The following is a 15247-nucleotide window of genomic DNA, read 5'->3' on the forward strand; positions in this document are numbered from 1 at the left end:
TTGCTCATCTTAAGAAGGAATCTGCAGTCTCGTGCATGCTCCAACCCTGGGATGGGCAACATTTTTCCTCACGGAGCCTGCCTCATTTGGACAGAGTCAGCAAAGAGCCAGTCATTGAAAATTTTCTATTATCTTTTTAATTTTCTGCCCAGTTATGACCTATTTTGCTGAGTGAGCTTCTCTTCACTTGTGCAGCTCAAACGTCAATGCCACTGCAGATGAGTCTTTAGTTTTTAGATGTTCTTCTTTGTTTGTTTTCTGTGTGTGATAATCCTTATGTCTGGTATATTTAGATGGGTACAAAACCTGCTCTTGTTCTTGGGGTGAATGACCCTGTGTGTGTGCAACTGAAGGACACGGCAGTGGTCCGCAGAGTGCTTTATGCAACATTTTAGCTCTCAAACTTGAAACCTTTCAAGCTCGTGTTGAAATTATTGATCCCTTAAATCTCACAACAAATTGTATTCCACCGTAGTTACATCTGGTTGAGTAGTCATCCATCACATTCTCTCATTGGTATTTTTATAGGTCTGGTATAAAAACACTGCAGCTACTTTTATTCTCAGGCTAAGTCAGTCAAGCATCAGCCTTTACGCTCTATGCAATATTATCCTTTACACAAGAGAAGGCTTTTGTCTTTAGATAATGGCGCTTGCATTTAATTCCCCTTCCCTTTTGTGTAGGTTTTATTCACTGTTAGTGAATGGTTTTTGTGAATTTCTGTAGTCACGTGACAGGAAATGGCCTTTTCTTTTACCAGCATTCAAGTCCTGGCTGATGTTATGTCAGATGTCTGGCACATGTTCCGATATTCACAGCGAGCTGACGTTCGCACATCCTGTTGGGCCGGGCTTCGTGAAATGTCAGGGTGTTAATAGAAGCCTCTAGTGTCAGATCTGTAGAATTTAACATAAACTCTGTCTGAAAGGACTGTGCAGGTCTGTATACACGCCAGAAGTAATAGGGGGCGCATACATATGGTTAGCCTGTTGTAGCAACCTCAGGATCAATCATGAAGTCTTCCAAGCTGGCAGAGAGCTGCAGAAAATAATATTTATTGCTGAAGCAAACATGCATCGATTCTTTCCCCCGATTTCATTCTCAGGCTGAAGATGGCATTGAAGTCACTGGAGCATTAAAATGTTGGGTTATAATACCGAAGGTCTGGATCAATTGATCCATTTTCAAACATTAAATTGATATTGACCCATTTCATTTCGACTCACATGGTCTCCTCAAGCCCACTTGCAGGTAAATTATCCCACAAGTTTACAACGCTCCAGTATTGGATGGGTGACCCCTCCTGTTTGCGGCATTCAGTCTAATCACAACCTTGAAATTTACTAACTCAGAGCTGCCAAACAGATCCTCTAAACATGGCAACATTTTAGTAACAAGTGTATCAGCAGTACTACTCTTTTTCTCCCCTCACTACCTCGCTTTGAATTTAATTTTCATACATCTGTCAAATGTTTATCAGCTTTATTAATGCGTGCTTTTTCTAAGTATGTCCTTGTTTGGTCTTGTGCTGCTGTAATTAGTTTTTTATATTTTTCAAAAGTGCTTTGCAGCCAAGTGGGCCCTGGAGAGGGGTGGAGCTTGAATGTAATTTAAGATTTAGCTAAACGATGGGATTTTTATGAAGTGGGGTTGTTGCTCCTGCCTGTTCTGTTGCATTGTGTGGTGCAGGTTAGGGTTTAAGGTTTTTTTTCCTCCCTCTATTAAGAAACTGATGGTTCCCGTTAGACGCCTCTAGAGTCTTTAGTGTTGCTGGCTGTTGGACTTTGCTGATTGTTGCTTGTAGCTTAAAAGATTGGCAAAAAAAAGCTGAAGGGTCAAAGCATTTGCCAGTAAGTAATTGGATGTTTTTATGCCTATAATGACCATAAGACTTTTGAAACTCAGGCTATAAATACTACATAACACATTTTTTGTTTGCTACTAGGAACTTTATACCAGTTTATCTATTTATTACACTGATATTATATGAGATCTGTGTCTAAGCATATTTCTGGCAGCTCAAATAAAACAAGACCAGCTCAAAAGTGTTTGAGGCACTTGCTTTTGCACTTGTACTGCACATCCAAGAAACAACAGTGGTGACACGTGATGCTTAGATTAAATTTTCCTTGATACCAATTTTCCGTCACTTTTTATATCTTGATAAAATCTTTCCCTGTTTTCATCGCTGACATCTCCCAGATTTTGTGGTGAAAAAAGTTGAGATGAGAATGTGAAAAGTGCATCTTCAGTGACATTTTTTTTAGCTGGTGGACTTTCAGCATGTTTCCACAACCTCAGCATAATTTTCTGCTCTTTGATTTCCAAGAAAACTCTGGATAACCTGTGTGAATGATTCCCAATGTGCTGCTTCAGTTAGCGTCAGTGTCCTTTGGAAGTTATTGTCAATTATAAGTTCAGGGATTTCAGGACCAACAAAAACACCTTCCTTAATTTTGGCTTCACTTTTCGGGAGATCAGAGTTTGTTCTTAAATGCTGAAATGCATCGCTGTTTCTGTCCGTTCATCTTATTTGTCCAACATTTGGAATACTATAACTTAAAAAACGTGATGTTTGAGATCAAAGCATTTTTCAGATTTGGAGTCAGCAAGTGAAATTTGTTGAAGTAAACATGAAAAAATCCCAGTAGCAAAGTGCTTGTTGGCCAGTGAGTGCTTTTATATTGAAAACTTAGCAGATTTTAAAGCATACTGCATTTCCAGTAATAATCCAAGGGCTTTAATTTTAAAAGCCAACACACACCTGTGCCCTCGTGCTTTGGTTCAGTCACACTAGGGTAAAAATAGGATAGCAATCTCCTTGGACGAAGTTGTGCTTGATTTTTTGATTAGTGTTAAAAATGTGCTCAGAGGAGTGAGACAAAAGATGAAAAATTATGATTGACCTTTAGTGGGCAAGTAGATGGCAATCCTCTTAGATGCCTACAGATAAAAATACTGTATTGGGTATAAAGAAGATATCATTTAAAAGAAAACTGAGTTCACCTCAATTTGGTGATAAATTGATGGTTAAAGCACATTTTAAGAATTTTGCAGCTTCTTCCAAGCTGTCATTCAGTTGGCACATTCTAGCCCTCCCATCCATTTCAATGGGAGAACTTTTGGGCATATTTTTTCTCCCAACAATTGATTAAATACTTTGAAAACCGTAAACATATGTTCGAAAACAATAGGTTGCATCAAAACCTTGCACTGTTTTCAGTACTGCTCCAAAAAATTGGATGTTACTTTTTTTACCAGCAGCAGTTTTCATTCTGGTAGATTTGCAAAACTAGAACAAAGTTTGTGATCCAGTCATCTGTTAGAATATTATTAAAGCTACTTTAAGGTTTTGGTTTTTTGATTTTTTTTTTACTTTAAATTGAAGGAAACTTTAGTAAAATCTTGGTTTGTTGCAGGCCGAGCACCCGGGAGCAAACTCAGAGGTTGTTGAATATGTTTCTGTAGACCTTGCACTTATTTTTCTATGGTCTATATCCTACATTAAATGGGTCATATTTTAGTAAACACTCTTGTTATTACTATTGAGCATGTATATGTGTTCCCATACATCATTTGTATGCTATATTACTTTATGCAATACTGCTTTGTGAATTAAGACTACCGCAGCAGACTCTTCTTTGTTTACCATCTGTGAATTATCGATTGAAAATCTAAGTACCTTCACCGCGCTAACCCCTCTCCTTTCATGCCCTGCTGTCAAACACATTGTTTTTTCATCTTCATGAATTATTTAAACACTGTCTTGGTTTTTGATCTATTTCTCACAATTTACACCCTTGACCAGATTAAGATGACATCACAAAATAAGCTAAAACTTCAGCCCGGGTCAAAGTCATCAGCTGCGTCTTTGTTCCTTGATCAAAGGTTTCAAGCTATAGAAACAGCCCAGTGCACAGGGCATTGACGAGGAGTCGCTCCTGAGGGATGTATCCTATCGTAGCAGCGCTGCTTTGTTCGCCTTAATGTCTAATTATCCACAAGAACGTGCGTACAGCACAGCGAGTGGGAATATGGCCATCTGTATTTGCACAATGTGCACGGTGTTATCTGATGAGCTCTGCCACAAATTCTGCTCTTTGATTAGAAGGAACTTGAAGCTGTGGATCGCACCTCTGCAGTGAGTTGTGGCTTTTCTGTAAAAACCTTTTTATGTAAAACTGGCATTTTTTTGTAAGTCACAGCTGTTCATTTGTTCATTATTATTTATAAATTATGGCGGGTCAGATGGACAGATTTATGTATGCATTTGTTAAGTCATCTTGCCCTCCAGTATTCTCAAAGCACCCATATGTTTGACTGCCTGTCCTCCATAATCCCTTCTTTGATTTATTTCTATTTTTTTTTTTATATTTTTAGTGAGCAGTAAGGACCGACGGCAGTTGATCTAAGACTTGAGGCCAGGCTGAAATCAATGAACATCCTTAAAGGAAGAGGGCTAATTTTCAATAATTTCTAGAAAAGTTAAGTTACACAGACATTTAACTGGCTGTGTAAGCACGACAGCATTTTAGTTGGTGCAGAACATTCAGCAGTCACTCAGTTGCCTGGAACGCACTGTGCGATCCACCCTTAAAACCTCACCTGATTTAAATTTGGCAGCTCACTCGCCGAGTGTCTCTGGACTGCCTTCAGTGTAGCTGTTCTTTGGAGATCACTGTAAGTTCTGTTCTGTTGTCTTGCACTTGTGCTTTGGTAATGTGCGCTGGATCTCCTCCAGTGCAACCTTCAACTTGAATTTCAGTTTGTGGAGTGGAGTCACAGGGAGTCTGTGAATCTAGCAAGTAGAATGGGTAAACAAAGCATTGTGAGCTGTCTTACATTGGCATGCACCACAGTTAGGTTTCTTTCCGCTTAATATCTTCCCTCAGATGCCACAGTACGCCAACCTCAACGTGGCGGCTGAATTCATGGGGCAACGATATGAGTGATAGAGAAAAGGAAAAGGCTCTGACTGTGACAGCCGTGGAAATTGTTAACTCTTCAAGTGAAAACTCTGCTTTGGTGTCTGGGTCACAGTCTTAAACCCAGCTCTCATATGATTTTCAATACAGAGGTCTGGTCCGTTTGACACACGTTGATATTTGAGGTCCGTGGTAATATCCCAGAGCACACATGCAAGTGGTTATGGCCAAAGTTCCTAACATTTATGATAGCTAAGGTAGAGAAGGAGAATGACATCTTCAATAATTGATTAAAAAGTCAAATATTTTTGTGGTATTAAAATTAGATTTACCTGATTTTGTTTAATATGTCTGTGTTTAATATTCTAATGAACCTCATGTGATTAAAGGTCCTTGTTATATTTCTTCTTATTTTCAGTCATCATCCTAATATTGTACAAAAAAGACAGTTTAAAGCAACATACTGTGAACTACACATTCTGTATTCTCTGTGTATGTTTGTGTTGTGTTTTGTGTTTAGACTAAAGGCTCAACCTCACTGTGTGTTAGAACTGCTGACTTTAAACGTAATCTCAGTGATTCAGTAAGTGAGTGCATGCCTGCAGCACACTGTTCATGTTTCTTAATTGCTCAGTAAAATCATTAGAAAAGTAAAAGAATGAAATAAATGAAAAATCTTAGACCATATGCTGTATACCATATACTACCTTAACCTAGGGGCCTGTTAACTTTAAACTGACAGGCATAATTAGACTCCACGTGAGTACACAGAACTTGACTTAATTCAGACGCTTATCTAATTAAAATCAAGCCTGCTTCTCCGTCAGATTACTCTGGGCTTCACATTTCCACATTTATAGATAATAATAATAATAATAGCCTAAAAATCCCTCCGTGTCCAGCAGAGTAGTTCACAGCATCGTCTCATGCTGTTGGCTGAAAGTCAATTGATCTGTCTCGCACGGTCATTTGTACAAAAAGCTGCTTTAATGCCAATCCAATTGTCACCATACTTGACCAGCGAAACCAACTGTATCGGCTTTGCCCTTCATGTAAACCCCTAGCATGACCAAAACAGGATTTGTTTTAAGCTGTCCTCTCGAGCTTTGTCGCTGAATGAGAATGGCCACTTCAGCCAACAGTGTAGCAAATGCTAAGACAGTCAAAGTTGGCCGATGTCGGGCTGGATTTGCCAAATCCATTAGGAATAAATGTGCAGGGAATGTCGGCAAATACCATCACTGCTTCCTCTTTGTCTTCTGCAACCCTCTGCTTTGTCTTTTTGTCTTCTCTTCCTGGCTCCAAAATAGAAAAGAAAGTCCCACAGATCACAGTGGAAGCATCAGTTTATTTTTTCCACCTTTCTTTTTTTTCTCTTTTCTTTAATCACATCCCAGTCCCACCAGGAACAAAAATCGCTTTAATGCCGATGAAAGACTCCTGGGCTGGAATCATAGCTGAGGGCTTGCATTGCTCTGTTGCTTCAATACCGCTTTCCTTTATCAGCGCTGAAGTGTGGGGTCAATTGTCTTCACTTTCACAAGATTTCACAATGGTGAAATGAGAAGTAACAAGCCCTCAGCCCCCCCACTCACTCGCTCCATCCTAATTCCTGACAGAATCGTGTTTCCTTAACATGCTCACTTCAAGCACCCCTTTTATGTCTGCTGAACACACAGCAACCTGACACAGTTGCAAGCTCGTGGCCATTTACCTTTGCCTTTGGTATTCTTTTAACGTGGAGAAGTACTTTGTGACAAAGAACCCTCCTGCTGTCACCCTCCGAATATGTTGCAATGCTTTTGTTCTCCAGATTTCCATATTTGTCTTCTTTTTTTTTTTTCCTTCATGCAGCTCCCAACTTTTTAAGAGTTACATGAATGCCAGTTTCATCGTGCACATTCTCAGCTAAACTCTCACATATTCTATTAATAACATGTCCTTATTTTGTTCTCTTGCAGGTAATATCAATGACTGCTCTCTGCATTACTACTTCTTCCTCTTGGCGGGGATCCAGGGCGTCACATTGCTGGTGTTCCTTATTATCTCGGTCAAGTACGACAAGCAGAAAGCCAGAGCAGGGCTTCAGCAGCAGAGACGCGCTTCCTCTTGACCCAACACGGCTGCACATTCATAAACTTGCAGCCCACTAAGGTCACCCCCTCGTCAGATCACTCAGTGCTCTAAGAACCCCTTATTAATTATAATACAGCAGTTTGAGCGAAGAAGTTGTAACTGTCATAACTACACCCTTTTTTATGTAAGATTTAGTTTTAAAGTGCTTTGGATATCCAGTAATTTCCAGATTTCCTGGTAATGGGTTTGAAATCACTGGGTGACTGCAGCAATACCACTTTCAGTACAGAGATTAACTATTCATACTGTACTTGCTTACTTCTGTGCGCGTGTCTGCCCCTGTTGCCTTTCTTTGATCATTTGCACTTAGGAAACGGTGCCATAAAATGTGATCCCTTTGAATATTTTCAAAGTTGTTTTACAGATATTTGTGTTTGTGTTATCTAACAGAGACAGTTCATTTCACTTATTCTGGTACGACACATCAGTATTTAAATCATTTAGGTCCTTAAGCTTAATCTCGGGTATTCGTGCATTAAATGTTCTCGAGAATCAGCACCATTTCATTCCCATTCACGCAGTATCTTGGAAGAGATCGCACCAAAAGGGGAATTGGTTTCGATGGTAATTTTGAAACAGTCCCTTAAATTATTGCTGTTCAAGATGCCGATTGTTGAAGAAGATTTCAAACAAACACATTTTTTGTTTGATCAGTCACTGTAAAGCCACTTTAATCTACCCTGTAAATGCTCAGATAGCACTCTACATGACTCATACATACATACATACATAAATACATACATGCCTCCTCATGTCAGAAATACTCCACAACTCCTGTGACGCTTCGGTTTTACATTTCTGGTCAAGCTGCAAAATCGAATATCTTCAATGTTAGATTAACAGAACCCAACAAAAAAATCTCTGTATTTAGACTTGTGGCATTAATGCTCGGATCACAGTGAAATGGATGCATAACAGTTAAAAAATGTAACGCATTCACAGTGATGCCATCTCAGTACTGAGAAATTCATAACATTTGTGACATTATTTACATTATTTCGAATCATTTGCTGTCAGAAACGTTTACGGCTTTGCAGCTTTACCAGAAATTCTGTTTTGTTTTGTTATATTTATAAGACTGTGATTCATTTGTTTTACTTTTATACTATTAAGTGTGTGTGTGTGCACCATCGTCTGTGCGTTTTCAATCCTCAGAATTAAGCCGAACACATGAAGGAAGAAAACTCAGGGCTCTCTAGGAATTGTGTCATGTGACATAAAGCTCCTGGAAATGTAAACCTGCCTTCGGGAGCTCAGAACAGTCGTCGTCATTTATGATCCGAACTAAATGAAGTTACGTTTGCGTTGTTGTATATTTAAAAGAAGAAAAAAAAGCTAGATTCTATCTCACTGACAGTATGAAACACCTCTTCAAGTGATTATTTTTTTCTGTTTGCGTTTATTTGATCAGATAATTATGTGTTCTTGTTCTATTGCTTACTGTATGTGTAATTATGTTGTCATCTCAGTCACATCAAAAAAAAGTCCTGTTACATTTCAGTATGGTACAGAACTGTGATAATGTTTTGTAGTGTTATGTGTTCCCATTAATAAAGTGTATTATTTTGTGACTTTTCTTTGTCATTTTCAGCCAGTGCCTAAATAAAGAAGAACTTTTGAAGCTAACAAAGTTGTCTGTCACATCACTGTACTGGTTAGTTTCCACTCATGCAAGCACAGCTTTGTTGCACAACTTCCAGATCTGTAAGTTTATTACACGAGACACAAATGTTTTATTGATAAGACAGGAAGGACATGTTCCAATCCTGTGTTTTAAATTCAGGCAGCATGGCGACACCGTTGTTGACATGTGAATCACGGATCGTGCTTTTAACAGCCTGCTTTCATGATTAGGGTCATGGTTTGTTGGTCCTAAGGCAAACTCAAAGTGGAATGCCTGAATTATTTATATTACAAAAAACACGCCCTGTAGCTTGCTGTAGGGGGAAAAGGTTGCTAACACAGAGGTGTAAAGCCTCATTTTGCATTCCTGTTGGGGGTGGAAGCACCATATTTCTTCTTAGTTTCATCATTGAAATCAGCGTCATCACAGATCAGTTTTTAATGGTAAGGCCTGCCAGCCGTGAGGCTCGGGGAGGGCCGTTTCCTGTTTAATTTGGTCAGAGCGCCCATGAAGCAGTGACTGAGCAGACAGCTTGATGTTTCAAAACCAACACAATGCCTTGAGGTCATAATTCTAGCGTGGTGGCTTGTTTCACATGTACAGAGGAATTTCTGACACATCATAGCGGTTGTGGAAGCAGAACTGGGGAAAAAAACACATAGATGTAGTTTTGACGCTGGCCTCCTCGTATTTTAAGATGATGGTGCGAGTAAACAACAGTTCCTCGGAGAACCTTCTGAATGCTCTTTATCTTTCACTGAATTCATAGCCTCCAGCATTTATACAATTCCTAAGTCAGTAGTTCTTCCTGCAAATCAAATGCTTCTTTGTGACTGACAATTTTCTGCCACGTGAGCGTGCAGTGTCTCTGTTTTCAGTCAGCTGCTCACTTGTGGTTGCAAACTATCAAAATGGCAACGACCAAAATGCTGAGATTGAGGCTTCGTAAGTGGAACGAGAGTGAGCCTATGTCCAGGTTGCTGGGAAGGGCAGGGGCATTTAATTCTGGCATCGTAAACCATTTGTATTGTCTTTGATAGTAGGTGGATGGATCACTTTAGACCAAGAAGACTGAACATATTCAAGTCATTAAAAAACAACAACAAAAAAACCCCCACTATTCTTGTAAATGTTCTGGTTATATGTTCAAGTTCAGAATATTTTCTTAACATTACATTACATTCACAGCAGTAACATAATAAATATTTAAGGCCTCTCTTTTTTCTCTGGGGTGGTGTCACAAATTGCAGCTTGGCTACAACCATCTTTTATATGCAGTCTATAATGGAAACTCAATTTGTTTTCTGCCTTTAGCGATCATTATGTTAAAGTGAGAGTCTTGCAATGGTTTCACATCAGATACAGCTAATACAAAAATACTTTACCTGCTCACAAGTCATTGCTGTATTACATGATTGGATGAGTACTTAGTTCTAGGTGTTGTCTTTTTTTTAAACTCTGTCTTGGTTTTGAAACTACCAAACAGAAGCGCCAAAACCCTTCGGGGCACACTTGAGACTGGGTCCAAATGTTAGAGTCAGACTCCCATATGGGTCATTCCATTTAAAATCAGTGCGGGCCTTCTGCTCGACTGGATCTGATTTGCATAAAAAATACATGGTACAAAGTTTGGAAATATATAATGATTCCTGTGAAATTCTAGCTTCATATATTAAATACTTTGCAAGATATAGTTTTTTGAAAATGATGCGTTGATCCATTTTCTTTCATCCACGTTTTCATTCAGTATTATCATCTTTAATAGTTAATGAGATATTCAGGATCCTACCTTGCTTCAGATTTCAATGTCCCAAAAAATGGTCTGAATGTGGCTGAATGTGGCTGAATGTATATATTTTGAAAAGTACTCTATATCTCAAGCTAAAATCTCACAGTAACCATAATAAGTGTTCAAACTTTGGGCCATAAAATGTTTATGTATCTTAGAGATGGTTGTCCAGAAAATGTTCTGATTCGAGATGTGATGCAATGCCTCACTTTACTATATATTCTGGGACAAAGTGGAGTGTTGATCTCTGCCATCTCTCTCCACCTGTAGGACGGCTCCATGGGATTAGATTTCCTTTGAACTCACCCCTTTGAATTAAAGGACAAAAGTTAGCGCTAGCTTACAACAACACCAAATGATAATATGTGGCCCCAAAAAAACTCAAACTGGCAACAGTTGGCCAAGACACTAAAATTAAGGCTTTAAAACAGGACTTTACAAACAATATGGATGTAGCTGAATCCCTGTTCTGTCTGCAGTCTGTGCGACACAGTTGTGATAAAAGATCAAGTAAAAGACGAAAGACTTCCAGAAACTGAAGATTAAATTATGACTGTAATTTTTAATTAGAGGCACTATTACTCCAAGTATCTTTAGTACTAAGCAGACATGTATCAAACAGTATTTCCTTGCGAAAAAAAAGAAAAAAGGTTTAATCCCATAAAGAGTTTTCATTTGTGAATTCTGGTCTGTGCGTCTCCATACTTCTCAATTAAGACCACTGTGCGTGCTGTATGTCAATGATTTTTCAGGGGCGCGCGGCGGGCTAATCTACAGAATGTTAAGCTGCTTTTAATTGTATTACTGAGTCTTACCTGTGTAATGAGCGGCCATCAGATGCTCCCTTAGATGTTGCTCCAGTAATTGGAGGATTAGGAGGTATCGCTGCATGTTAATTAGGATAAGCTAATGCACACACAACGTTTAAGAAAACAGCCAAGCAGACAAATCACTCATCTCTAAGTACTCATCATCAGCATTTACCTCGAACTAATCACGCGGCATCCTGGAGTCCGGGGAATCTAAGTGGGACAAGGGGCGGGTTGTTAAACTCGTGTCTGATATGTTTCTGAAATGCCACACCAACGAAGAAGTCGTGCTGAGGATAACATAACCTCTCCCAATCTCTTGTTCCAGAAAATGTGCTTGTCTTGTCGCTTGTAAGACTGATTTCTGTAGGACCGAGCGAGGCGGCAGGTGAGGATGTTCATTCAGACAGATGATGTGTGAAATAAGCAACCGTAAAAACGCTTTAACAGCGTACATCCATCTGGATTTACGGCATCAGCCTTAGTTATTATGTGCATGCCCCGTGGTTTAGAGTATCCTATTTGTGCAGAATGGGACTTGACTCCCATAAAACAGTACAGGTATCAAGATAAATCTTTTTAGCCACTCTGAGGAGTACCATTTGTGCCAGGTGTATCTTGGTAGCCCTCTGACCTTCTGTTGTTCTTCAGCAGGAAGAAAAATTCCTCAGCCTCCCTGAGAGCACTGCCTGATATGTCGCTCCCCTGTGCATGTTGCCCTTACTAGTGGGCCAATACATCTAAATGACATGGCTGGGTGCTCGAGTCATGCTGCTGAGCCTTTCGCCAGCTACTGTAGTTGTTTATAGCTGCTGGAGTTCTGAGTTATCGCTGATACTCTGTACCTGTGAGCTTGTGCTGAGATCACTTTGTTGGTTCTGGAGGCCAAAAATACCTGCACAGGGTTGTTTATTTCTTACTTTCAAGAAATCCCATAAAAAAAGACAAAAACTAATTAACTGACTACAAATGAATAATCTCCACAACTAACACACTAGCACATTTTTTCTGTGCCACAGAGACCCTCTTTTGTCCAAAAGGATAAACACTCGCTGCTGCACTGGGTGATGTCTTCATTATAAGAAACACGCGCACTCTTGGTTGTTTTGAAGCACTCCGACACAAATTATTTCATGATGTACTCACTCATTCGTTTACTAAGTGTGCAGTTGAATCAGTCTCTAACAGATGTACAATTTACTTACTTTTATTTGGAAAAAACATATTTGTGACCTTTTTTTTTTTTTCTTTTAGAGCTTTACATCTTGTGGGTAGGGACTTTGCCTGAGAGACCTTATAAAGATGGTAAGACAAGGGAACATTTGTTCATGTGTGCTGTGGTGTTTATCTTCCCAATGTGGTCTGCTGGTCAGGTGGGAGATTGTGTTTACAGGAGACAGATTTGGCACAGGGGCGTTGTAAACAATGTTGCCTCTAGTTCCCTGCGACTCCATCTGTAAGAATCGGTCGGACTGGAATGTCAAGCCGACCTCATTGGCTGTTTCTTCGCTCCTCTCCAGCGGGGTGGTTGTGTACATTTAGCTGTCGTGAACCTGCTGTGAACTGACGGTAAAATGAATTCAGATGAAGCAACATAAATCAAACAGCGAATAATCATTTGGAAATTGCAAATACGGGCTCGGCACATTAGGACCACAGGGAGCACAGCCAACCATTAGTGAAAGTTTGTTGGTCTCACATCATCAATTTAATTAAAAATCCATTTAAGATGGAGGCCTGGGGAAGCTTTTTTTTTCTCCTTTCCCTTTTCATGAAGTCAAGACTTCAAGGCCAACAAAAATGAGACTTGAGTTAACATGCTCCATGAACCGAAGTGAATACAGCCATTATATTTCGTGTGCTACATCCCAGCAGGTATGAGCACATCCACAACTGGAGCCCAAGGGGGTGAATGTGGTGTGCCTTTAATGGGTTGTATTGCTTTTACTTGAAGAGGCTGAAGCCACCAACAGTGGTTGCAGAAAGAGAGTTGCAGTGGTGTTTTAATTAACCGGGGTCCTCCATCAATCATTACCCTTGTGGCTGGCAGTTAAATCCCTCCCATATCTACACAGGCATTCCTCGCCCTTCACGGTCCACCGACTGAGCGCAGCAGCTGTGACCCCCGCTTCAGTCCCCTGGAGATAACGCTAAAGCCACAGAAGCGGGAAAACCCCACAAAATGAAGCGGATCACGACATGGTGACAGAACATAATTGTTTGTGTGTATCACGGTGTGTGTGCGTGTTACATTGCTCATAGATGTCTTAATTTTTTTCTACTTGAATTACCCCAGTTTAGAAATATCAGCACTTAAAACACTGCAACACCAGAAAACATTAGTTATACATTTAAAAAATAATGCATATTATTACATATTCTTCTTTGATAAGGGTTAGCTAAGAAAATTATGTTACCTGTATGTTTTTGTAGTAGCATTTACTGCCAGTTAGCCGCAACAAAAACTTTTTTGCTAGCAGATTGCTACTATTACTTATAGTTTGCATGAAAGAGGCTAACTTGTCTGCTAACGCTCACCAACTACTCGCTAAATGGTAGTGAAACAGAGAGTGTTAGTCTTCAAAGTAAAAATTTGACCTTTTGAAATGTGTCAGATGCAGCAGGCACAACCTAAGTCTACTACTGCTCCTGTAGAAGTTAGCAAGTCTTTACAGACAAGCTGGTGTCTTCCGTGCAAACTACAGTTGATTGGGGCAATTTGCTAGCGACCAAAGTAATCATGAATAGGTTTTCGGTCCAACAGTCAGCAATGACTGACCAACCAGTTGGGGGAAACACATTTCCCTTAGCAACTAAAGATTGCTTGGGGGTCTTCTGTGACTGGGGCCTCTGTAGTATGATGTTTAAGCTAATGTGCGGACATGAAAATGGTATAAACCTTCTCAGCTGACACACGATAAGGGAAATAGGCAGAAAAATAGCCGGAAAAGCTGCTAAACCTCTGTGTAGGTATCTGGTGGGGCTCCATTTAGTGCCGAATGCTGACAGAAGTAAGCTATTCTATACGACATCCCCAATTCTACTCAAGGTAGCGCCACTATTTGCTGAAACGAATAATATTGACAATGCCCCTGATTAACAACCTGATTCATACTGCGGCAACAGTTAACATAATGTGAACATTTCTCTGCTTGATGGAAAATAATAACACACTCACGCACACACAATTCCCCAACACCACTGTGATGATAATAACGTTCACTGAGCAAAATGCAATTTTTCAGCCGACTGCCCTTGTTTAGGAAGTTTTCAGAGAAGATTATTATTTGTGCAATTATCTGAATAATAAAAGATCCACTTCCAAAAAAAGGTAATATTTCCTACCTTGCGTGTAATTATGGGACAGAGGTGTTAATTGGTATTTTCTTCAAACCTTGAAAAACTTTTAACTGAGAGGGCGGTATTGGGAAATGTCACATTATCATGATGGTCAGCCATTTGGTTTAAAAGCTCCTTCACATATACTGGCTGTGGTGTCAGGGTACTGGATTGTAATGGACAAGATGAGAGTATTGATGCTTTTCTTCACTGGCCAGCATTAAACGAGATTAGATTGTGTTGTTGCTTGTAGGTAAATTACATCTTATAAATAGTCTTTGATACAAAGATCAGTGTGTAATTGGCTTCACCTTCTCCAGTCTAAAGACTCAATGCCTCACAATGCTGCAGTCAATAAAAGCTGATGCACACTCTTGACATTACTGTGTATTCCTTAAATGTTATGAAAATACAATATACAGAGCAACAGTACAATGCTTTGGAGATTGTTCAGTATATACATAACAGGTCGTATGCCTTGCTAAGGAGGATGACAATGAACTGGAAAGTTGTGCCATTCTTGTTTTTCTTTTCTTCCCCCCCCCCGAACAACATGCAGATTTGTCTTGACTTGCTTTGGCCTTTCCAGAACTCTCATGTAAGAAATCCAAAATTGATACAGAAC

General features: G+C 39.7%; 1 protein-coding gene across 2 annotated transcripts in view; it reads left to right on the forward strand.

Moving 5' to 3' along the window:
• The window catches only part of slc15a4 (solute carrier family 15 member 4), a 30215-nt gene extending 21583 nt beyond the window's left edge, over positions 1-8632 (forward strand). For both annotated transcript variants that reach the window (XM_012917352.3, XM_004544142.5), the window contains exon 9: positions 6887-8632. In XM_012917352.3, coding sequence (XP_012772806.2) covers positions 6887-7038 — 152 coding nt within the window. In that variant the 3' untranslated portion in view covers positions 7039-8632. The remainder of the gene's footprint in view (positions 1-6886) is intronic.
• The last annotated feature ends 6615 nt before the right edge of the window (positions 8633-15247 follow it).

This window comes from Maylandia zebra, linkage group LG12 (genome assembly GCF_041146795.1).
Source record: "Maylandia zebra isolate NMK-2024a linkage group LG12, Mzebra_GT3a, whole genome shotgun sequence".
In the NCBI taxonomy this organism is placed as follows: Eukaryota; Metazoa; Chordata; class Actinopteri; order Cichliformes; family Cichlidae; genus Maylandia; species Maylandia zebra.